The sequence below is a fragment of the Chenopodium album genome, chromosome 20, assembly GCF_948465745.1.
Source record: "Chenopodium album chromosome 20, dcCheAlbu1.1, whole genome shotgun sequence".
Taxonomy (NCBI): Eukaryota; Viridiplantae; Streptophyta; class Magnoliopsida; order Caryophyllales; family Amaranthaceae; genus Chenopodium; species Chenopodium album.
Genome location: NC_137853.1, coordinates 41,202,896 through 41,228,362, shown reverse-complemented (window position 1 = coordinate 41,228,362; position 25,467 = coordinate 41,202,896). Strand labels below are relative to the sequence as shown.

Here is a 25,467-nt window from a genome sequence, read left to right as displayed (position 1 = left end):
ATGGCCTCCCAATATGTCGTCGGTTTATAGGAAGAATCACCATCACTTTTCTTTTAGGGTAGAAAAGTCCAAAATTATCCAAAATCAAAGGTAATTAAATAAAACAAATTCAATTTTGGAGGTTTTAAGCTAGTGTCAAAAATTTTCGAGAGGTTGTTATATACTTCCGGGTATACAGTACATCCTAAGTATTTGTTCTCATTTGGATGATTGTTTTCCATTTAAACATCAAACGAAGAAAAAAAAACTCACCTTAAATTAGTTGAGTATATATAACAAATTCTAAAATTTTCAAGATCGCAGGGGTGGGTCTTTAGTTAATGAAGGGAGGTGTTGTAGCAAATGGGTAAATCGGTAATTTGAACACAAATGGACGGTAATAGGCAAGTGAAAATTATAAATACCCCAAAAGCATTGCACTTCTTGTTCTTCGCTCTCTTTCTGGCATCCCTCAACACACTCACTTCTCCACGGCTCCACCGACGCACCGTCGGCCGTCGCCCACCTTGCCGTCAGCTTGCGCTCGGAAATATAATCCAAACGCCGCCTTCCATCACCAGTTACCGCCTAGGTACCACCAATTCTTCTCCCCTTTTCTCGACTATTTCTAATTGTTATTTCTTGCATTTGCTGAAAAATTCAGAACAACCCTTTTCGAAATTTTGATTGGTGATTTATTTATGACTGTTTTTAACTGATTTAATTCGGTTTATTTGGGGAATATTATTTAAATTTGTGGTCATGCTTAGGGTTTAAGTGTATACCGCGATACCAAATTGTAGATTGTAATGAATAATTATTATGTTATCATTAGTGATTTAAGATGTATGATTATCCTCTAATTTGGGGCTATTTAATTTCTTGTTGTTTTCGAGTAATTGGGTTGGGTTTCGGGTGATTTCATGTTGAGTATCCGATACTAAGTCAGTGTTATTACCAGGCATAGTTGGAAACTGAGTTTGATGTGATTGGGTAAGATCATTTTTAGGTAATCTCAGTATGCTATATAATTGAGTGTTTGATGTATTGGGTTTTAGATGGATTGAATCAATTATGCTAGGCTAATTTATTTTTTGAAAGTATATTAATGAGGTTTCCAATTAATATATGAGGACCAAGGCATATGAATTTCATGTTATAATCGGTCTTAGTTGGGTTTCGGTTAACTTGTATCTAGTATCCAATGCCAAAGTCAGCTTATTATCAGGCATAGTCGGACTTTGAGTAAAATGTGATTGGGTAAGATCAGTTTTAGGTAATCTCAGGATGATATATAATTGAGTGTTTGATAAATTGGGTTTGAGATGGATCGAATCAATGGTGGTAGGTCGAAATTTACCCTTTAAAAAGTCTGTTATACGAGGTTTCCTATCGATATGAGGAATCCAAGGCTTATGCATATTCTCGGCTTTGCATATCTTTGTTATGAACTTGGATTTACTCAGCTACTATTTGCGTATCTTGGTTCTTAAACTTGGGCTTTAGTTATTTATGCACATCACCAAAAGAGCCATTTTTTGTAATGACATCCATAGGGACTAAATCAGTAAATCGGCATTCTGTACAAGAATTAAGATGAGATGTTTGTTTTAACAAGTCTGTATAAATACTGTTTGTCTTAATCAGGGAAAAGAGAGTAAATTTGGACATTTTCAGCCTGATCTTTAACAAGAAGAGAGTGTAGAACTACTACTAAGAAATCATGAGTGGAGGAGGTGCAGGAGGTTCCTCCAAACAGAAAGTTGAATCCTCAAATAAATCTGATACTTCTTTCAAGCGTAAGCGAGGTGTTTTCCAGAAAGAATGTGAGTATCTATACACATTTTTCCCCCTCTTTTTCGTAAAAAGATTTGACAAATAATAATAGATATTTTCGTTGCAGTGCAGCACATGATGTATGGTTATGGAGATGATCAGAATGTGAGTTTCTTCTTTTTTCCCACTTTCAATTTTTACTTGTAGTTTTCTATTTTTTGAGTGATTGAAATTTTTTTTTATCAACTTCTTGGTTCAAACTAGTTTGTTTATGTTGGTGCCCTAAGTGGGTCAGCGTGAATTTGACCTTTGTGAATTGATTTTGTGTTTCTTTTAAAGTTTTAATTTTGCTCATTGACCATTGTCTAAACTCTAATTAGTGTTGGGTGTTGCTTTTGTGAATAAGAATCAAGCAAGTGTACTTAATTTAACTACATTTTTCTTTTGACATCTGTTCTTATCAAATCCTTGTATCAAGAAGTGATTTCATATGAGTTGTTGAAGTTTGACTTTTGGTGAATTACACTTGATGTTCCTTAGGAAGAATTTGGTTTTGTTTGATAAGTCTTAAAACTGCAAGGAGTACTTTTAGTTGAATATGTGCTCCTGTTAGTCTATATCTTGGTAGGAAAGGGTATTCTGCTGTTTCCCTGCTCCAATAAAATTGGCTTTCCATTTGGGTAGGTGGAGGGTATTTGTTTTGCTCATGTAAGTGTTGTAACTTCACTGTAGATTTAAGAGGGAAAGGGGATGTAAAGTGCCTATCTTGTTTAGCTTCCCAAACAAAGTGGATGTTTATATATGCTTACAAATAAGTCAATTAATGCTTTGCAAATTAAGAGTTGTCATGTCAATATATTTTTTTTATTTTCTTGGTTGATACCCTGGATGGGTGGGGGTTTATCTGTGCGGATAACTGGATTTGTCTCATAAGAATGAAATCTCAAATACATATTGGAGAAGGCAAATGAGTGACAAATTAATGATTTTCAGAAATCAACTTTCCAGCCCCTTGCTTTATATTGTAACGGTTTTCCTTGTCTACTCCTGGTAATGCCAAGATTGCCAACAAGTATGCATGATGAATCACCGAGTTCCTTGATTTTAATGTTTGTTTCAATGGTTTAGGCCTTAGAGAACGGGGGGTCATTACGGTCATTTTTGGAGGTTTAAAATGTGTCAATTGTTATGTTATCAGAGCTAACATTGTTTACATCTATATTCATTTATTCAAGGTAGATATATTGTATTTTTGCTAGTTGTTATTTGTATCTTTTAGCATTGATTTCTTCTCTGTCACTCGATTAAGATTGGGTGTTGTATATTCAGCCACTTCCGGAGTCTGTGGCCCTTGTCGAGGACATTGTTGTGGAGTATGTTACAGATCTGGTAAGTCCTAAATCTGCATTGAAAACTCAGTTTACTCTTCATGTTCTCACCAGCTGTACGCTTTAGGCTCACAAGGCCCAAGATGTGGCTTCAAAGAGGGGGAGGTTGATGATAGAAGACTTTCTGTTTATCATTCGTAAGGTAAACTCTTACAGACTTTACTGACTATTGCTGTGCTTTTTCATGCTTATCTGTTTCGGATATTGTAGCTTATGGATTAATTCGTGGCTGTAACATGTTAAAAATTCGGTATGATTTCGTAGGATCGAACTTAATAAATAGTATTGCTGTTTCCTAAAATTTTGTTTACCATTGGCAAGTAAAACAACTAAACCATCATCTTTTATCCAATCTGGCTTGATTTTAGAGACAATGTAATGTTTTAGTGGTTTGTTTATAATTTGTTGGTTTCACGATATGCTGTGATTGTTGCTGGTTATCTTTATTAGCTTCATGGTCTTTTAGGTCCCTGGTGTTCAATCATAGGAAATTACTTGCAGCCGGTTGTTCTGCTCTTCTGTATGTCTGATGTTCATTCATAGGATACGTAATCTGCCGTTAAAGAAAGCACAACTTTGATGCTACAGCAGTTTGGCATCTAGAGGTGGCCTGTGAGCCAGGTTAGACTTAGACTGAGCCCCTTGGCTACTGGGCTTAACCAGTCCAAGTGGGTGGGTCATGGGCCAAATCTGTAAAGATTGGCCCATGAACTGGCTCTGCCTGCTGCTAGTTCCTTTATGGATCATTCATGGTTCTCCACGTACCAGCCCAGTCCACCAAGTGAACCGGCCCACTGACCATTTGTATAAAATAATGTATTGACATCCAGCATGAATCTCAATTAAATGTGCATGACCAAACATTGCATCTTGCATTGACCTTGTGTCTCAAGTTTGGTTCTGACATTGCCTATATACCCAATATCTTAGAATCAACCACTTGTCTTTAAAGACTTAAACAGTTAAACCACATTGGTAAAACATGCTAATATGTGTTGCATAAGCCTAACTTTGTATCTGTTTATTTATTGAAATTCAGGACTACCCAAAATTGAATCGTGCCACAGAACTACTAGCTATGAACGAGGAGCTCAAACAAGCTAGGAAGGCTTTTGATATGGATGAAGAAAAGCTGGCTTCGGGTGACTGATGCACATGGCTCCCTGTCAGGATTTGAAAACTTCCAAAGTTTATGACAGAAAGAAGAGTTGAGGATGGTTAGTAAAGACTGAGAAATTGAAGCATACTATGAAATTGAATGAACAAGCTTAATTACAATTTACTTGTAAATCCAGTCAGTTTACACTCCATTTGTAGATTGTAATATTAACTGAGAAGCATGCTAAATGCTGGTTCATTCATTTAATCTATATCTTATCTCATACTGTATTTACAGTGTAACCCTGGTGTCGATGTCATAATTCTGCTAGGTTTCGCCATGGAGATTAGAACAATTTTATTATACCTGGGACTTGGTATTGTTTGTCATTCGACTATTGGAGTATTTGACGTAATTTCTAAGAATTTCTTAGTCTTTTGGTAATTTGTTTACATGATCGTGGGCTTTGCTTGTGGCTTGGCTTTTATCTGACCCGTTTTAAGCACAACCTATTTGAGCTCAAGGCTCATTGGCACAGGATGTTTGCTTGCCCGGTTCATTCTGTTCATAGTCTTTAGTAGTTGTTAGGTTGACATGGGAAATGGAAATTCCTAGAAAGCTTGAGAACTTGTTGAGAAATGACCTCGCAACCTTCCTCAAGGTTGTGACTTGTGAGATTTAATTCTTACCACTATATCAAATACTACTTGATAGCAATTGACCACTTAGGTTTTACGTATATCACACGTAAAATAGATCCAAATTACACGAGGAAATTATGCAGAAGGGATGAGAGGGACCTTGTAGCTGCATCAACTCCTTTGTTGGATAGCTGGGCATTACATATGAGACTCAGAATTCAATTTAACTTGGTCAAAGTTTTAGCTTTGTTGTTTTTACTCTGTTGAGTGTGTTTTCCGCGTATACTTCCTTAGTTTGAAACCCAGCTAAGCTTTGAATTTGGATGAGGGAATGTGCATGTTTCAATGGGACAAAACAAATTATCTCTAGTGTCTCCAACTTGGAGTTGGCTTTGCATTATTCATACAGTCTAAGTCTCTAAGACTTGTCACATGAAGTAATTCGTATCGATCATCGATTGCCTTATATTTTATAAATTGTTGTCATATTATTTGAGATGCATGCTCCTAAGTGCACCAAATAATTTACTAGTCTTTTTAAATTCGGGTTGAAAGCTACAAATAAACAATTGGATTATGTGATACAATCATGTGACTAATTCCAGGCTTTATTTTTTTTTTTGTTTGTTAAAAAACATAAGAGCATAAAAATTTACGTACTAATGTACAATTTGAGATTATTTATGGTTAGCAAATCTTTATTTTTAACTTTTAAAATGCAAAATAACAAATTAATCCATAGATTTAGATCAAAGACACCTAAAGAATTATGAAATGGGTAAAACAAAGTCACAAGAAATGATCAAAACTAGTCATTCATGTGTGAATCCTAGAAGACTACAAATAATGTGTCATATGTTTGACCAAACCAAGTAGAACTTTATAAGACTCTTCTCCCAAACACACCTGAAATTATAGGCAAAGGCAAGCAAGTTGCTAATATAGGACACCCAGAATAGTGAGCATGCCTTGTTGTATGGATAAGGTTACAATATACTCGTAAATATAACAAAAGAGACCAAAAAACATGTTGAACAAGAGAATGTGTTCACCACTTTTTTTTTTTTTTTTTTTTTTTTTTTTTTTTTTTTTTTTTTTGTCTCTCAGCAAAACCTATGTTTTGGTCTCAAATTCTCTGAATTGTAGGTGTCCATTTCTCCGACGTGGAATTCTTTCTAAATCATAATCTGAATCCGACTTCATAATAATCCATAATCATTAATCCTTCGTCAAATAAAAATAAAAGTAATAAAAAAATACATGGTAAAAACGTTTTATTTTATTTTACGGAGCCTTTATAAAATTTAAAGATTCATTATGTGGTTCATGGAATATTCATGTGAGACTATAACCATCAAATTTTATGTATTTGTATAATATACCCTAAATTCATGAAATTATACGGAGTACGTGATTACTATGTGAAAACGTAGTTAGATCTTGTCAAATTTCGTGAAATAGTTAATGTTGATATTGAGTCTTGTTTATGTCTGGATCTGATTTCCCCAAGAACTCGGACCTGAGATCCTGATACTCCTATCGGCAAGCTGAGAACCTACACAATGAGAAGAAGTTAGCTAACCCCGGGGTGGTCCGGGGATAACCACTCCGATGACAAAGTCAGAAAGTGTTTAAGAGAAGAAGGTAAGTATGAGAGAGAAAGTAGAGAGACAGAGAGTAATTCATGCCCCCATTAATGAGGTCTTACCTACTATTTATAATGATCCACCTTGACAGGTGGCTCTCATCCATGCAAAGCCTCCTACGCCAAGTGTCGAGCTTCTGTTGCCACGTGCCGAATTCCGACAAGCCGATATGTCTGCTTTTTGGTGCATATCGGTGCCTTTTCACAATTGTTCAGGGTTTGGTCACGTGCTTTTACAAGATATCGGTCATGCCCAGATATCATCCCATACAATTAGCCCCCCAAGTGAGGACGCATGATCATACATCATCGTTCTCAATTAATGTAGCCAACAAACTTAACCTAACTAAACAAACTTTGGGTTCCACTTCTTATTCTTCAAATTTTACCTCATTTTGGAAGTTTCTTGTGATAACGTTTCTTGTACTCTGTCAAGCACTGTACATTAACAAAACTTTATTGCTGTTCTTTGCCGTTGCTGCAGTTCGTTATACCCGTTTGGCTTATATTCAAACACCGCATCGGATGAAGTTTGAGGATACCTCAGAGACTCACATCTTTTGCTGAGAAGATTTATTCTTATTTATTACTATTATTATTATTTTATTATTACTATTTTGTAACTTTGAGGACAATTTTTGTATAGTATTATAATCCCATATTGTATCCATTTGCATTATCCTTGGCATTAGCTCTCAAATTTATACTTTTTATACTTCCTCGACGCATTACTCTTTTAAGTTCTAGTGACCCCGTTTTCTCCCTCAAGTGACCTTGTGTGCTGATAGCAAACAAGGTCTACTTGTTGCAAAGTACATGGGAGCGAAAAACTCCGTTTTCCCCCCCAAGTGACCTTGTGTGCTGATAGCAGACAAGGTCTACTTGTTGCAAAGTACCTAGGAGCGAAAAACTCCGTTTTCCCCCCCAAGTGACCTTGTGTGCTGATAGCAGACAAGGTCTACTTGTTGCAAAGTACCTGGGAGCGAAAAACTCCGTTTTCCCCCCCAAGTGACCTTGTGTGCTGATAGCAGACAAGGTCTACTTGTTGCAAAGTACCTGGGAGCGAAAAACTCCGTTTTCCCCCCCAAGTGACCTTGTGTGCTGATAGCAGACAAGGTCTACTTGTTGCAAAGTACCTGGGAGCGAAAAACTCCGTTTTCCCCCTCAAGTGACCTTGTGTGCTGATAGCAGACAAGGTCTACTTGTTGCAAAGTACCTGGGAGCGAAAAACTCCGTTTTCCCCCCCCAAGTGACCTTGTGTGCTGATAGCAGACAAGGTCTACTTGTTGCAAAGTACTTGGGAGCAAAAAACTCCGTTTTCCCCCCTAAGTGACCTTGTGTGCCGATAGCAAACAAGGTCTACTTATTACAAAATGCACGTTATGGTAGCGTAACCGTATTTTTTTTTTTTGAGCGGGAAAATCATACACGTGTCACAAATCCCGTCGCTGCTTTTTGAAATTGGCTGTCGATTGAGAACCGTCGGATCTCTGAACCGCCTTTCACTTCAACTGGCCATTCAGTTTCCCCTTTTTAGATCAAAATTACGCCATTTCTTCTTACTTCTCATTTTTTCTAAGTTTTCTCCCAGAGCTAATTTTCTCGACCAAAGTTCCTACCTTCCTTTTCTTCTTTGTATTCGGTCTGCGCACTTCAGTACTTCAGGCGTGCTTTTCTTCTTCGTCGTTTCTTATCACTTAAAGACACCAAATCAACGATTTCCGTCGAAGGTATTGTCGTACTCTAACCCCTGATTTTGCATGTTGTTTTTATTTTCCTATTTTTAATTAAATGTCTGAAGATAGTGTTGAAGAGAACTTTCCTAACCTTAGTACTTCTAGGCGTCGTTTAATTAGGCAATCCCTAGGCAAAGAAACCGGTAGTAATCAGGGTAATTCATCCTCCCTTTCTGATAACATAGATTACCCATTTGAGACGTTATCTTCTGAAGAAGAAAAACGCGCTTTTATGTTACATAGGACCATTGCTCATCGTGAACGTGCTTATTACCCTACTAACCCTGATATCCCTGTCGATACCGAAATTCTTGACGTTGAGCCTGTTAGTGTTCATTATCACTTACGCAGCTTTGTCGGGAGACGGTATTTTAATCAATACGACACTAACGTTGGCAATATAGGTATAAACACCATGCCAAGGGTAAAGAGTACCAGTTATCAGCCTCGAGCTGCTGCCCGTGAAGCCGCTGAGGCTGCAAAAGCCGCTAAGGCTGCTGAAGCCGCTAGGGCTGCCGAAGCCGCAAAGGCGGCTGAATCCAGTAAAAGGCCCGGTCAAGGACAAGTCGTGAGTTCTTCTGAGGAAGAACAAGGAGCTGAGATCCCCGTAAATACCCAGGAAGGTCCGTCATCTCCCGTTCATGAATCAGCTATTAATTCGGTTTTAGGAGATGAAGATACTCAAGAAGATAGTATCAATAATGAGAGCAGGGAGGATATTGTTGACATGACGGAAGAAGTTATCCAGGAAGAAAATCTGGATGAGGGTTATAACTCCGAGACAGATAGGGCTGAGTTCCGACAACCTATTGTTCTTGCTAACGATGGGAAAGTTGCGAAGGCAAAAATAAGTGACGCTTTTAGGAAAACGGCAATTGAGAAAGAGTATTGCCGTCGTGCAAAAAGGTTCTTTAACCTACCTGATGGGTATGAGTTATCTCTTCCTCCGTCTGGGGCTTCAGTGTTGAATTGCCCGGTTGGTTCTGTGGCCGTTTATATGAAGCATTTTGATTTTGGCCTCCGTTTTCCTCTACATCCCTTTGTTGCCAAAATTTTAAAGGCCTGGAATGTTTGCCTGGTTCAGTTAACTCCTCAAACAATTCGTGCCGTTATTGCTACGGTCTGGGTCATGCTATATCGGAATTTTCCTCTAACCCTTAACGTATTTAGACGGTTAATTACCCTGAAGAGGGATGGTCAGTCGGATGGGTGGTGGTCGTTATACACTCAACCCCACAAGTACACCGTTCATCCCAAGCTATCCAGCTGCAAGGGTTGGAAAGATAGGTTTTTCTTTATGTCGGTCCCAGAGGATTTTCCTTTGAGGAGAACTTTTTTCAGGCCTCATCCTCATTTTGACTCAATCCCCGAGAGAGATCTCGGTAAACATGAAGAAAGGGCTGTCAATCACTTTGACATCTCTGAATTTGATGAGGGTGACGGCAAGGTCCGTCTAGTTCCTGCGGTGTGGGTGCCGAATGTGAGTTACATTCTAGGCAACGCACCGTTATCTTGTGTCGGTCTCTGTTGGACTGACCAACATGGTATTACTTATTTCACTAAGTTTTTATTTTTCATCTTATTTTTGATGTTGTTTACTCGTAGCTTATTATTGTTTTTCCTGTCCTTTGTTTTTAGGTACTGACAAGTTGGATAACAAGTTGTTGGGCCTATCAGCAGACGAAAAGAGAGTTCTCAGGCGTTGCCCCAAAGCTACAGCTTCTTACGACACCTTAGCTTCAATTTGTGGTCGTGCTCCTGCCTTTAGTGCTAAGAGGAGAGCTGAGTTAATGGCTGACGACAACGCCAAGAAGAGAAAGCTGACATCCCTCGCCAATCGGCGTGGTGTTGGTGTGGTGATTTCGAGCCCTAGGAAAGTTGAAGGGCGAGGTGAGAAGAAGAAGGACAAACCGGAGACCGAGAAGTCTCCTCCCACCAAAACAACGAAAAGCCCTAAAGCCATCGTTAAGAAGGTTATTCAAGGGATCGAAATCGAGGATCTCACTGCTGCTGAGTCTCCTCGTCAACCTCAGCCAACCACCACAATCGCCCCCACTACGGTTGGTTCAGATTCTAGCATTCCGGCCCTGACCTATCGGTCCAATCAATGGATTGAACGAGTCTCTGGAAGGTTTCCAGATGAAGTTTTGAAGGGCTTCTCCGTCCCTGCTGGTCATTCCGGAGATCGTTGGCAACCTATCATGGATGTCGGCCGGAATGAATCCATGATTACCGATGACCCCATGCAAGGTGGGAATCTCGGTTATCGGCTGCTGAGCAACCTCACTCTGCCGATGGACAGACCTGCTGGTCCAATCGGCCCCCTTGCTGCTACTCATATGCATAACATGATGAAGGTACTTTTTCTTCTCTTTTACATACTTTTATTTTTTGTACACATCTTTGTCATGTACTTATTCCGTTCATTTTATTCTTAACTTTAATTATATATTTTTTTTAGGCCGTCATGTCTGGTACAGAGCTGGTTGAGATGTACCGTTACTATCAGGAGGAGCATCATCAAGCCTCCTACAGCCAAAGTGCCATGCAGGAAATCATCGACAACGCTGAGAGGGCTCTAGATGATTTAAAGAAAATAAAGGAGAAAGACGACAAGGAGATGTCGGAGCTGAAGGTTAAGGCGGAGAAGGTCGCCAGTCTTGAGCTAGAGGTGCAGAGTCTGAAGGCTCAGATCACCGAGAAGAATAAGGCCATTGAGCGCCTTCCCTCGGTTGAAAAAGATCTCCGCGATGCCAGAGTTAAAATTAAGAGCCTTGAAGAAAAGGTTCAAAAAATGGAAGCTGACAAACCTGGTATTCGTCAGAGGGCGGTTGGCCGTTATATAGCTTCCAATGAGTTCTGCTCCAAGCTCCAAGATCGTTTCGATGGAGGTTGGACGGCTGCTCAGAGACGCGTCGCCCATGCTGCCGGTTGGAAGAAAGAAGATTGGGCTAAGGTTGAAAAGGCTTTCAACGAGGAAGCCTACAAGATCCCTTCCGGCTTCGAGGCACAGCAATTCTCTGAAGAGGACTTGTACAATCTGGTGCCAAGTGCTGATGACGGCCTCAAAGATCCCAGCATTTTGGATTCCCCAGCGCCTGAGAATGCACAAGCTTGAAGGGGCGGGCAGTCATCACCGACATCTTCTTGTGGGTCTTGTATTATTGGACCTTATCAGCTATAACTCTCCTTTCATCGTCTTTTGTATGTTGCAACTTTTATTTTGACAATGCTGTTTTATCGGCATATACCCCTTTTTTGTGGTGATGCCTGTCGATTGTCAACTTTGTTGTTGTGTAAACTTAACTCATTTTCATTACATTCTGTCATTTATCAGTTGTTTACAAATTTAAACATTTCTTATCATACTAATTAGGGATAAAATACATAAAACCATTTGCAAAAAATAGGAATTGACTTGATACCTAGCAGAGAGTTGTCTGATATCTGACAACTTCCAGCAATTATCAAAATTGACAATATCATAATCATACTATAACGGCCTTAACAACTATCACGTAAAAGTTACCAAAGCGCGATATCTATCTCATTCCTTACTCCCCCCAGTGTACATAGTTTGTACTAGAACTATGTATACTAAGTAGTAATCATTTGTTGCTGGTCCAGATTATAACATTGGTCACCTACTGCTTTGTTGTTTCAGCCAGTGAGGTACCCTCTCGGCGATCACTTTCGGAGCTACGCCTCATATCGGCGTATACTCGAATTGATTTTGCCGGTATTATATTTTGAACCAGCAACCTTGTGAGTTAACGTATACAACTGATCAGGTTGTATATCTATTAACTTCACGGAAGCGGTTTTGAGCTGTCCGTCCCATTTAACGTTGTTCTGTTAAATGGAGGATGCCTATTTCCAACACATATTGTCTAAATACTTCTTCATTCAGCACTGACACCCTTTTTGATATCAGCTTCACATGAAAATTGTACATTACACATAGTATTTCTTCAATACAGCCGAGTTCCATACATTCTTTAGGGGTGCCCCATCCAAAGTTTCTAGATAAAACGATCCTTGGATGATGACATCTCTAATCCGATAAGGTCCTTCCCAACTTGCAGTCAGCTTTCCATCTTCATTTCCTTTACCGATTGCCGCTGTTCTTCGCAGTACCAGATCTCCCACATTTAACGGCCAATGAGATACTCTTCTGTTGTAGGCCCTTGACATTCTTTCCTTAAATGCAGCTGACTTAACTGCTGCTTTTTCTCTGAGCTCTGGCAAAAAGTCTAACTGTTGTCGTAGGAGTAAATCATTTTGGTCTTCACAGTAATGCTGAATCCTAAATGTCGGCAACCCAACTTCTGCTGGTATGACTGCTTCTGTTCCAAAAACTAAAGTATAAGGTGATTCACCTGTGGCCTCTCTAATTGTTGTCCTGTTTGCCCATAATATCTCTGGTATCAAATCTGCCCACAAACCCTTTGCATCTTCAATCTTCTTTTTAATTGCCGTTATTATTTGCTTATTTGTTGCTTCTGCCTGGCCGTTAGACTGTGGATGGCATACTGCTGCATAAGCAAATTTCACCTTGTACATCATCAAGAGATCTTTGACTGGCTTACAATCGAATTGGGTTCCATGATAAAAAAAACCATCGCCATCGGCAACCCAAATCTTGTGAAGATACTTTTCCATATAAACTTCTTCACTTCTGATGCTGTTATCTTTGCTACCGGTTCTGCCTCAATCCACTTTGTGAAATAGTCTATCCCCACTATCAGAAATTTTCTTCCACCCGTGGCCGATGGGAACGGGCCAACTATATCCATTCCCCATTGGGCAAAAGGGATTGGATTTAATATCGGAGTCAGGTCATTAGGTGGTAAGTTGATAATTGGGGCAAACTTTTGACACTTCTCACATCTTTTGACATAAGCTATTGCATCTGCATTCATTGTCGGCCAGTAGTACCCCCTTCTCATTGCCTCTCTGGACAGGGCTCTCGCTCCGAGATGATTACCACAGCTACCTTCATGCAATTCTTCTAATAACCTTGCCGACTCAAAATCCGTTATACACCTTTGTAATGGCAGTGAAAACCCCCTTTTGTATAACTGACCTTGGTATATGACAAACCACACGCTATCCTTCCTTAATCTTTTCAACTCCCCCTTATCCGTCGGCCCCACACCATGGATGAGGTATGCTAGTATTTTATCATACCACTGGTCCCCAACATCAACACACAAAACTTCTGCCGACATCTCATCTATGCTTCTCTGTTTTAAAACCTCCACCATGACCGTCCTTTCCAAGTCGTTAAAACTTGAACTCGCCGATCTTGCCAGCGCATCTGCTTGAGCATTTTTCAGTCTCGGAACCAGTTTTATCTCAAAGTATTGCAATTGCGCTGCTAACTGTTTCATCTTCTCCAAATACTTCACCATTGCCGGCTCTCGAGTTTCATACTCCCCACTGAATTGACTTGATACCAGCTGAGAGTCAGTTGTTAAAACCAGCCGTTTTGCCTCTGCTGCTATTGACAACTGCATTCCAGCTACTGCAGCTTTGTACTCGGCTTCATTATTTGTTGCCTTGAACTTAAACTTCATGGCATATTCAAACAATTTCCCGTCTGGAGCCGTTATCACAATTCCAGCCCCTGCCCCCGTCGCTGTAGCTGAACCATCAACTGATACCTGCCATGTTCCCAATTCCTCCTCTTCATCGGTGTATGTGGTTTCAACAATGAAATCCGATAATGCTTGAGCCTTAATTGATGTTCTAGGCTTATAGCTTATTTCATACTCCGACAACTCAACTGCCCATGCCAATAATCTACCAGATGTATCCATTTTACGCAGTGATTTCTCCAAAGGGTGATTGGTTAACACCTCTATTGGATGTGCATCAAAGTAAGGCCTCAACTTCCTAGCTGCCACTACTACTGCTAACGCCATTTTCTCTATCACTGGATATCTGCGTTCTGCCGCATTCAATACATGACTGACAAAGTATATCGGCTGCTGCTGCTTCTTCCTTTCCACTAACAAAACGGCTGCCACCGTTTTTGGCGATGCTGAGATATATAACTGCAACACTTCTCCCTTCTCGGGCCTAGCAATTGTGGGAAGAGATCTAAGATGATTCCTTACTACTTCCAGGGCATCACTTTGTTCCTTTCCCCACTCGAATGCCTTATTCTTTCTTAGTACCATGAAAAACGGAAGTGCCTTATCAGCTGACTTACTGATAAATCTGGTTAATCCTGCCATCCTGCCAGTCAGTCTCTGTATATCACGAATGGTTTTTGGTTGTTTCATTTGAAGTACCGCATTCACCTAATCTGGATTTGCATCTATTCCCCGTTCACTGACCATAAAGCCCAAAAACTTCCCTGATCTGACCCCAAACACGCACTTCTCCGGATTCAATTTCATCTGATATTTCCTTAACGTCTCAAATGTTTCCCTCAGATCCGCTATATGGTCCCCTTTTTCTTTAATTTTCACTATCGTATCATCCACATACACCTTAACATTCCGGCCTTTCTGCTTCTCAAATATCTTGTCCACCAACTTCTGATAGGTTGCCCCTGCATTTTTCAATCCAAACGGCATTGCCTTATAACAATATACACCAACATCTGTTATAAAAGCTGTTTTATTCCTGTCAGCCTTATGCATGCTGACCTGATGATATCCTGAAAACGCATCCAGGAAACTAAGCATAGCATGACCAGAGGTTGAGTCTACCAGCCTGTCTATCCGGGGTAGTGGGTAGCAATCCTTATGGCAAGCTTTATTTAAATCTGTAAAATCCACACACATTCGCCACTTCCCTGTCGGCTTTCTCACCATTACTACATTCGCCAACCATTCCGGATATGTGCAAGGCTCAATGAACCCTGCCGCTAAGAGCTTATTTACCTCAGCCTGAATTGCTTCTATTTTCTCAGTTGAGAAATTGCGTTTCTTTTGCCTTATCGGTCTGAATTTTCTGTCAACATTCAACTTATGCTCCATCACCTCTGGATGTATTCCCGGCATCTCACTTGTTGAGAATGCAAAGACATCTGCGTTCTCACGCAACAAGCTTATCAGATTACACCTTGTATCCACATCCATATCAGCCCCAACCTTCACTGTTCTACTCGGGTCGCCTGGTTGCAATTCAACTTGGACAGTTTCTCCCCCCGGTAACGGCCTTGGTGTTTCCTCATGCCTTGCATCAAAGTTTTTCATGGTTAAATCCTGAACTGTTGGCTCACCTTCCCTTATCGGATTACATGGTATCGAAGCATTACCAACTGGGTTCTTCAAAGCTGTCACATAGCAGGCTTTTGACATCACCTGACCCCCATACACCTTTTCCACAGCTCCTAAATTCGACACATAAGCTATTGCCAGATGGTAAGTTGATACAACGGCCTGCATATCATGTATTATCGGTCTGCCGATAATTGCGTTGTAAGCTGACTTAACATCCACCACCAGAAACTCTGCCATCACATCTCTTGCTTGCGGCCCATCACCCAGCCTTACCGGTAACACTATACTCCCTTCTGGCCTTACAGTCGACCCATTAAACCCGATTACAGGATATGATACCAGTTTCAGGTATTGCCTTCCTATATTCATCTCATTGAAAGCTTGCATAAACAACACATTTGCTGAACTACCTCCATCCACTAGCACTCTTTTGATGTCAGCCCCATTTATCTTGGTTATTAGGACTAACGGATCATCATGCGGGAACACTACACCCCGTGCATCTTCTTCCGTGAACACTACCTGGGGTATTGATGCTGGCCGAGGACGGTTGTCTACATCCAAAGCACAAACTAGATGACGGTGCTCAGCCAAATGCTTCTTTGCTCCACTAATTGTCCCTCCATGAATTGGTCCCCCCGTTATCACATCTACCCTTCCAGTAGATAACGGTGGTATTCCTGCATCCCCTTATCGAACTATTCCTCCTTGCGCCCTTTCAGGCCTTGCCTCTATCCGTTGCCTCTCAACTGCTTGTGCCGGTTGCTGATTCCTACCTGCGTTCAACCGGTATTGTGTTAAATGCCCTTTTCTGATCAATTCCTCAATGTTGTCCTTCAATTGCGTACACTCCTCCGTATAATGCCCCACATCCCTATGGAACATACAATACTTCTTCACATCCCTTGGCCTTGCCTTCATGGGAATCGACCTTGACCAATCCTCTCTATTCTGATTTACTGAGTAGATTGCTGCCCTTGGTGTATTCAGGGGAGTGTAGGTGCTATATCTCATTGGCAGCCTTGTCGGTCTGGAATCTTGTCGGCTTCCTCCTCCCCTTCCCGGGGCAGGAGCTCTCGGCCTACTTCCTCCAGACGATGTCCCTTCATACTGACTTTGCCCCTTTCCGGCAACGACATGTCTGCTACTTGTCTTCATTAATTCTTCACTCTTTATGTAATCATGAGCTTTGCTAAACGCCGCTGCTAATGTCGGCAGGTTTTTCCTTGTAAGGTACCGTTTGAAATCAGAATCAACCAAGCCATTCATTAAAGCCATCACAGCTATTTCTTGTTGCAGTTTTGGGATGGTGTTTGCCTCATTGTTAAATCGCCTAATGTAATCCCTCAAAGATTCATCCGGTTTCTGCTCCACGGCCATCAATTCTCCAGAGGTTCTCTGCCTCACACTGTTGCTGACATATTGACCCACAAACATCTTGGTCAACCTTTCAAAACTATCTACTGACACAACTTCAAGGTTGTTAAACCAATCGGCTGCAGCCCCAATCAAAGTAGTCGGAAAGACCTTACACCAGACTGCATCCGAGTTGGTATACAGCATCATGTGCCCCTCATAGGACGTTATGAATCTTGCCGGATCCCCTCTTCCATCATACCTACAAGTCGGCATTTTCACCTTTTCCATTGGCTGGTCCAAAATATGTTGGGCAAATGGGGACGTCCTTAACTGCACCACTGTTCGCACTGCCTGCCCATCTACTTGCGAACTTCTCTGCTGCTGGGTTCTGGTACTCACGGTGCGACTTGAGGATTGTTCAACCCGCCGTGACATTGTGTGCGATCTTATCGGTGATTCATGTCGGGATCTCCTCGGCGAGTTCATCAACTGATTGTGTTGCTCCTCCTGGTTACGGTGCGGTGCTCCTCTATCGGCCTGAGCGGCCCCCCTTTCAGCCTGTGCCGCCTCAGCCTCCTTTCTCTTCCTACTCATTGCACTCATCACCCTTGCTGCTGTTTCCAATTCATCTGGTGTGAATGCCGCCATAGGATCCTCTGCCTCCCCTCCACCTGCGGGGGAGGTTATCGGCATGTGAAACTGGTTACCCTCTAAGGTATGGGTTTCATCCACTATTTCCACCTGAGGTTGTTCTACTGGTATTTCATTGTTTCCGGCCATGATTATTGTTGTTATATGTACGTTTTTGTGTGAGGTTCTTAGGCGATAGAAGTGATCAAAGTCCCCTCCTTCTAGCGCCAAATTGTTTCTGTCTGGATCTGATTTCCCCAAGAACTCGGACCTGAGATCCTGATACTCCTATCGGCAAGCTGAGAACCTACACAATGAGAAGAAGTTAGCTAACCCCGGAGTGGTCCGGGGATAACCACTCCGATGACAAAGTCAGAAAGTGTTTAAGAGAAGAAGGTAAGTATGAGAGAGAAAGTAGAGAGAGAGAGAGTAATTCATGCCCCCATTAATGAGGTCTTACCTACTATTTATAATGATCCACCTTGACAGGTGGCTCTCATCCATGCAAAGCCTCCTACGCCAAGTGTCGAGCTTCTGTTGCCACGTGCCGAATTCCGACAAGCCGATATGTCTGCTTTTTGGTGCATATCGGTGCCTTTTCACAATTGTTCAGGGTTTGGTCACGTGCTTTTACAAGATATCGGTCATGCCCAGATATCATCCCATACAAGTCTTTTATTTGTGGGGGTAGAGGACAACATCCATTTATTGGTTTATAATGATGGATGAATATGAAATAAAAGGGATGTGTGAGAGAACATTAGCCATTGGAAGGACTTCAAATAGCATAAAAGCACCAATTGCTTGTTTCACTCAACTTCAACTACTCTTTAAGAATTGATTGCATATAGTTCCAAACAAGGTGTAATTTAGCAAAATATATATGACAAATTATAAATCAATGTAGCTTGCGAAAATATCCAATTAAAGATTAGTCCATATGATTATAATTTTCATAAAAGTCACTTTCATAATTTAACCGTAATCAAGGTGAAAACAATTTTGACTATGTTCAATGGGGCCTAATTGACATTAGTCTATCAAGGCAACTCATAATCCTTGACAAAGGGCATTTTTTGGTGTTTTAATTGTTCTAAGAGTTTTAAATTGACATTCCTAAATTTGTCAATGCCTTAAGAAACAAGCAAAATATTGTTACGCGTGGATTGTATAGATGAGTTTGAGTATGCATGTACATATATTTCGTATAGGTTTACAAGTTATTCATTCCTATTAATCACCATGGTTAAGCTAGGACATACAAAATTTACGATTACTAGATCTTTTAACCGAATCTTAACAAGTTCATGCAAAAATTTGTATTCACTAATTTCAATTTAATACGGAATGAATGTAAGAGGAAAATAAGATTGGTCCAGAATTATGGAGTACCCCGTACTTTATAAAGCAATACTCCAATTTCTTTGCTTATGTTTTGGTTTCTTCTATATCACACCGAAGATTAGGTTAATTGTTTTAGGTTTATCACCGGTATTTGTTTGTTTTCCATTTGTAGAAAAAAAAAAGAAAAATATTTATATATAAAATATTTTTTTTAAAAAAATAAATAAAGAAGAAGTGACATGAGGCTGACTATGATTATAATTGATTCCTATCCAATTTCTATATATGTAAATTGTAATCCCTTCAATTTTGATACATGGATTTTGGAAGCAACTAAGCAAGAGGAGTCATCTATGGTCCCAAACTCCCAACCCAAATATGCTGACTGTTCATCATGGTTTTGCTTGGGCATTTGGATAGGCTCTAAGTTGACCTTTTTTGCCACTTCATTTCCAACTCTTCTGGACCCAGTCCACTTTTACATGCAAAATGTCTTTTTTTTTTTTTTTTTTTTTTTCACTTTTGTTTTTTAGATTGTTTAAAGAATATAATTATGCTGAAATTAATATTTAGTTCAGCGAATAATATAACGTAACGTATGTATTCCATTGATACAATTGCAAATAGATGATATCACCTCTTGAGACAAAGGTATGATTTACAGTTGTATTAGGTACTCCCTATACCATACAACATCTCCGTAACTCCCTATACAAATATTCACTATTACGCATATATCATAGAGTATGAAAGAGCCAAATCAGAATACACAAATTGAAATTGTTCTCATTCATTGGACACAAAAACATTAGCTAAAGGTAGATAGTAATTAAAGGTTCATCAGTAAAAATTTTAGAATGTAACTTTTGTTACTCAATAAAACACTTCAAAGAAAATCTTAGTGAAAATTCATGATTAACATGCTTGAAAAAAACACCGTCCAAATCAACTTAAATACGGAGTAGTTAATTATTGAAAGGAATTATATATGATTGTGACATTATTATAGTGACAGTTCATTCTAGACTAGCCATTCAATATAAATATAATATAATTTCCAAAATATCAACTATTTGAAAATAGGAGTTCTAATACTAATTAAACACCATAAATAAAATCATATTTATAGTACTTGTATAATGAATATGACATCTTCCTTGTATATTGATTTTTAGCTAAAGTTCACATGTTTATGACTACAATTCCATATGTTTACAACAATTACATCTTAAAGAGAGAAAAATAAAAATAAAACTACAATTATATGTCGGTTTTCGACATTTTAATTTTTTTTTTCTAACGTGACAAGAATTGCCTAACGCTCTTCACGGATGAAAAATCATGCAGAGCTTCTAAATCTCAATGAATAAAGAATTTCCCAACTTAATTTTGGGAGCCACCTTCTGTACATTTCATCCAAATGAATTATCAAACAGTTTACCAAATTAACTGTAATTAATCACACTGTACGCGCCGATTAGCAGCATTCTTGCAGGAAACAAGAGCACAACAAGCAAATGCATATGCTGTGATGCAACAAGCCTGCTAAAACGTTTCAACGACTCTCTCCCGGACTTTACCATCCCGGCAAACTTGAATTTGGCCTGACCCACATTGATCGGACCCAATGTGGTCCCCATGGTGATGCTTCTATCGGCCACGTGTGGTGTCACAAGAGGCCACCACACCTGACGACGTCGCTCCCTCTTGGCCTTCCTGATGCGGCTGAGCTCTAGGCGGATCACACCCCTTACACATTTCAGGTAGGAGTTCATGTCGTGATCTCTTTGGATAGTACCGTCATTTCCATATGCTGAGCGGTCACTTAAGATCTCAAGTGGATGGGGTGTGTTTAAAAACACATTCTTTGCAGCTCGAACTTTCTTTTCTCCCTCAATAGCATCCCCAATTTTGTAAGTTAGAAGGTATAGACCACTACCCGAAGGAAGTAGGTCATGTTGTGGAGAGAACTTTTCATCCGGTTGTAAAACCAACATATCTCCCATAGGTGCATAGAGTAACTTCTGCAATGAAAATGGTCACTTATGTCAACAAAGAATTAGAATCGATCTAAATGCTACTACAAGTAGTAGCCTACGGCAATTCCAAGTGATATATCCGAATTCAAGCCATCAATACTTGGAACTCCCTTAGTCCCAAGAAGATCATAAAACATTCTAAATTGACAAAAATAAAATGTAGTTTCACAATTTCTTTCTTCCCAAATTCAAGCAACCAATGTTTGATACTCCCTCGGTCCCAAAAAGATGGTAAATTTTAGTTTATAAAAGACGGGGGAATAATAAACACAAGAGACCTAATTCTTCAATTTTCTGAACATTACTAGTCCTACCAAGGTTTTGCAACAAAGCATATGCAGCACATTCAGTTACTCAGCATCGATGAAATTACCTGGTTATTCAGGCAAGGATGGTTCCGGAAGCTTCCATTGACGGCCTTGAGTAGTTGTGCAGCAGCCCTAGGGTAATTGCAAGAGAAAGCTCGGGGTACAATGTCACGGTGCATCACAATAGCCTGAATATGATTCTTAGGCAATCCAAGCTTGCGGAGCAGCTTATCCCCTCCACACATGACACCAGGAGAGCCAAATGTGATGACAGGAAGAAGCAAGGTATATGGAACCTCACCTCGCATCAGCAGCATGAGATTAATGAGCAGTGACAAGCTTCCACCAAGTGAATGTCCTGTGAAGCGGAATTTGGCACGGCTGCCATGTGTTTTCATATAGGATTGAACCTCGGGCAACATTTGCTGATACATGCCCTTTGCAGCTTCGTATATGCCTCTATGCACAAGCACATCTAGACCCTGTGAAAGACAAGGGCACGATGCTTAATAACGGACTTTGCATAGTATAATTCATCAAGCACAAGTTATGCCAAATAAATCAAGATGTAATATTGGAACAGGGGAAGAAATCCCTTCCAACTGCGGAAATAAGCATTTACCTCAAAATTAACGGGTTCAAAGAGTAGATTAGCCTGCCAAGAAGCTAGCGTCTCAGACCCCTACACAAATATGATATAAAACAGTAATTATATAAGTATCACATTGACGCGGAGAGGAAATTAGAGCTGTAAGCCTGTAACATTTGAGTCAAAACATATTAAATTACCTGAATGACGAAAAATCTAGTAGCACTCTTATCATCATCACAAATGTACCACTCACACGGTGCAGAGCTTATTGAATTCAAATCATCGGCGACAGCCTGCTTCACTTCCTCTTTTGCAGCAACCACAGCAGTTACTGAGTCTGTGGTGGCCATTAGAGAAGCCATATCCGAGTTAATATCTAGATTTTCATCGTTTCCACTATGTTTGTTCAATGGGTGGCCATCCGCTTTGTCCTTTGACCGAGAAGAAAGCAAAGTTCTAGTCCGAGAATGCAAAAATGAAGCAGCAGAGGCAGCAACCTGAAAAGCAGCCAGTTCTCTCACTCGAGATTCTTCTTTCTTTTGATCATCACTTTTCTCTGCCTCCTCTTGACAGTTGTTCTTGCTTTCAGCCTCATCAGATTTTTGCTTGGCTTCAGAATTGGCCAACTCTTCTTTCTTTTCAGCCTCAGCTAACAACTCCCTCTTTTCGATTGAAGAAGTTACATAACGTAGACTATAGCGCTTCAAAAGATTTCTCGGCTACATTGGGAAAATGATAGCATTATAATTTCCATTGCAGATATATTGATAATAAAGTGTCCAAAAAAAAAGAACAATGTCCATGCATACAGTATTACAGGCCATCATGATTTAATTAAGCTAATACTCGTAAGGAGTCGTAACAGATATTTACTTCGAAAAGATATGTATATTCCTTTGAAACCATTAATATTGATAGATATTATATGTTTAAGAACAATCAACCATTTTACTAAGAATTGATGATAAACCCATGTTAATACTTGGACCACAACACCAAAACAATTTCTAGTGCCAAAATCAGCTAAATTAGCTGACCTCAAACTAATTCCAATGTTCTAGTTATACTGCAGTCAATAATTGAATCTGTTGATAATTTGATTCACATCCTAGAAGATATTTGAAGTATACATATCTGATTGAGTCAGGGAATATCTGAAAAGGCGTCGACACATTTTGAATTACTGATTTGCCCTTAACTTTTTTTTTTCTTCTAATTTCCCAATAGACCTAACAAATTGCAAGCAGTTGCAACTTGCAATCTACCAAACATTCCAGTTTCCTTCTTCCTAAATATTCAAACAGACATAACAAATTTCAAACAGTTGCAACTTGCACTCAACCAAATATTCCAGATCAAAACAGCTTTTAATCTAAGAACTTCCACCAGCAAAAACAGCTCAACAAATATTAAGGGCCTGTTCATATTTACTGAACTGAGCTGAGCTGAACTGAATTGATTGAAGCTGAACTGAACTGATTGGAACTGAACTGAACTGAATTGAGCTGAAATGAATATTTTATGTGAGAGGGAAATTAAGAGCTGAGCTGAACTGAACTGAAGTGATTGGAACTGAACTGATTGGAACTGAACTGAACTGAATTGAGCTGAAATGAATATTTTATGTGAGAGGGAAATTAAGAGCTGAGCTGAACTGAACTGAACTGATTGGAACTGAACTGAACTGATTGGAACTGAACTGAACTGAAATTAAGTAAATGTGAACAGGCCCTAAGTACAAGTTAAATGGATAATCATTAAGATATTGACCCTTTCGTCGAAACAAATTTCCTTAAGTTCGGTAAGTTAGGTTACAGTCTTGAGAAAGGACGGACCTAATTGTTCTCGTGTACAACTCTTTCTTAAAAAAATTGTACAGTTGTAATAGTAAAAAGCTAAACAAAGTTACTAGAGTAGATAGTTTAACCTGGCAATCTTCTAAACCATCATATCACCTTTAATCTTTATATATGGTGTAAAGGGAGTCGTGTAAAGGGAGTCACAAGGGTAATAATATAGACGGGATTTGATCCGAAGCCTTAAAGTACCACCTCGAATACTCTAACCAATTATGCTAGTTAACATCCACCATTCAATTATAACATAATGGAACAGAACACAATAATGTACTAAAAATTCATCAAAAACATCCAAAAAAATCATGATTATAATAACAAATTTTCAAAATTAACATGCAAAAATAAAATTAAAATTCATACCTTGATGCTAGGAATACAATAAGCCAAGCTCCCCAAATAAGACATTTGAGCATATAATTTAGCTTCACTCAAAGAAACCTTCTTTAACATCTTAGAAAATGAATTTCTATCAAATTCTACATTCTTTTCATCATCATCATTATCATCTTCATCACTATAACATGCTTTACACCCTTCATCCGAATTCGAACAAGAAGTGAAATTCCCATTTTGCCCTTCCCCCTCATTTTCTCTCTCCTCCACGTCACCCTTTCCTTGCTTCTCTGGAGAAGACCACAGAGACCTAACATGGAGGATCTTCAATACCCAATTACCATTTTGCCCCTCTAAATCAGAGGGCCCCGCCACACCGCCACTAGCACTACTACTACTACTAACATCTTCTTCCTCCATTAAAACGGCGTCGTCCAAGGCAACACCTTTAGACCTCTGTTTTCTCTCTCCTCCAAAAAACAGAGATCTAAAAGGGTAATTAAACTTTGAAGATGAAGATGAAGACGACGCCGTTTTATCGACTGATATTGCATTCGTCGCCGCCGTCGGTGATCGTCCGACGGAAGAAATTGACGGGCTGGGCCGAAACCCATCAAGCCCGTTATTCAATGTGATTGTTGAGCCCAACCCATGAAGCCCAGATCTCACACAAAGACTATCCATTAAAGTTTCAATCTTTCTTTACAAAACTTTTCTGGGTTTTTTCAGTTATTTAGTTTTTTTTTGTTTCTGTTGAAAAATAAATTAATAAATGGATCAAAGTTTTTTGATTTGTTGATTAATTTATAGGTAGAAAAATAGAAGAAGAAGAAGAGAGAAAACTCATTGAGGGGAAACGCGAAAAGGGCAGGTGGCGGAATTTGGTGCAAATACGTGTGATTTAATCTTTGTGTGTATGATTTTTAATGAGAGAGAAAAAGGAAGAAGAAGAAGAAAGAAGGAGAAGTTTAAGAAATGTTGGTATTGGGTAACCAAACAAAATAAAATACAAATACTTTACCTATGTAGTTGGGAAAAATCTGTTAATTGCCCTTTTCTACGTTCCCCATGTTTTTTTTGAATTTTTATTTTATAAAATTGGTAAATAAAAGAAAGAAAGAAAATAAAGAGTTCTAAAGAGAGAAAAGGTCTTTTGTGAATTGAGATGTTTTTGTTTGTTTGTGTGTATGATTCGTGTATTTGTGAATATAGAGATTATAGATATATGGGTTATTTTTATAGTACCTTACCTGAATTAGCGGCTAAACAATTTAAGAGTGGGAGGGGGAAAAGCTTAAGGAAATTCCTACCCCCAAATTACTTTTAATGGGGTTTGATTTCACAACTTTTTTAGTTATGAGATAACAAATCTTATTACTAGACCAAGCTTTTCTTGTTAGCTTGGTATCCGAGTATGAAATTACGGCTATATGTATGCGACATAAAGAGTTTGAAAAGTGTATGATATTTGAGTTAGTATATATTCGTACTTGTGCAGTTG

The 25,467-nt window shown here is 39.4% G+C and overlaps 2 protein-coding genes across 3 annotated transcripts; one reads left to right on the top strand and one right to left on the bottom strand.

Moving 5' to 3' along the window:
- Positions 1-419: 419 nt before the first annotated feature.
- LOC145598633 (transcription initiation factor TFIID subunit 13-like) lies at positions 420-4,626 on the top strand. Its single transcript, XM_081655010.1, has 6 exons — positions 420-571; positions 1,627-1,805; positions 1,883-1,920; positions 3,085-3,144; positions 3,211-3,285; positions 4,183-4,626. The coding sequence occupies exons 2-6, from the start codon at positions 1,703-1,705 to the stop codon at positions 4,291-4,293; spliced, it is 387 nt and encodes a 128-aa protein (XP_081511136.1). The 5' UTR covers positions 420-571; positions 1,627-1,702; the 3' UTR covers positions 4,294-4,626.
- A 15,349-nt stretch (positions 4,627-19,975) lies between these two features.
- Positions 19,976-25,098, bottom strand: LOC145597577 (phospholipase A1 PLIP2, chloroplastic-like). 2 transcript variants are annotated; one of them, XM_081653779.1, is made up of 5 exons: positions 23,994-25,098; positions 21,972-22,493; positions 21,805-21,864; positions 21,248-21,664; positions 19,976-20,856 (listed from the first exon to the last, which is right to left on the bottom strand). In XM_081653779.1, the coding sequence occupies exons 1-5, from the start codon at positions 24,648-24,650 to the stop codon at positions 20,281-20,283; spliced, it is 2,232 nt and encodes a 743-aa protein (XP_081509905.1). In that variant the 5' UTR covers positions 24,651-25,098; the 3' UTR covers positions 19,976-20,280. The 2 variants fall into 2 exon arrangements, with proteins under 2 accessions (XP_081509905.1, XP_081509904.1); XM_081653778.1 differs by having other exon boundaries at positions 19,976-20,859; positions 23,994-25,095.
- Between the last annotated feature and the right edge of the window lie 369 nt (positions 25,099-25,467).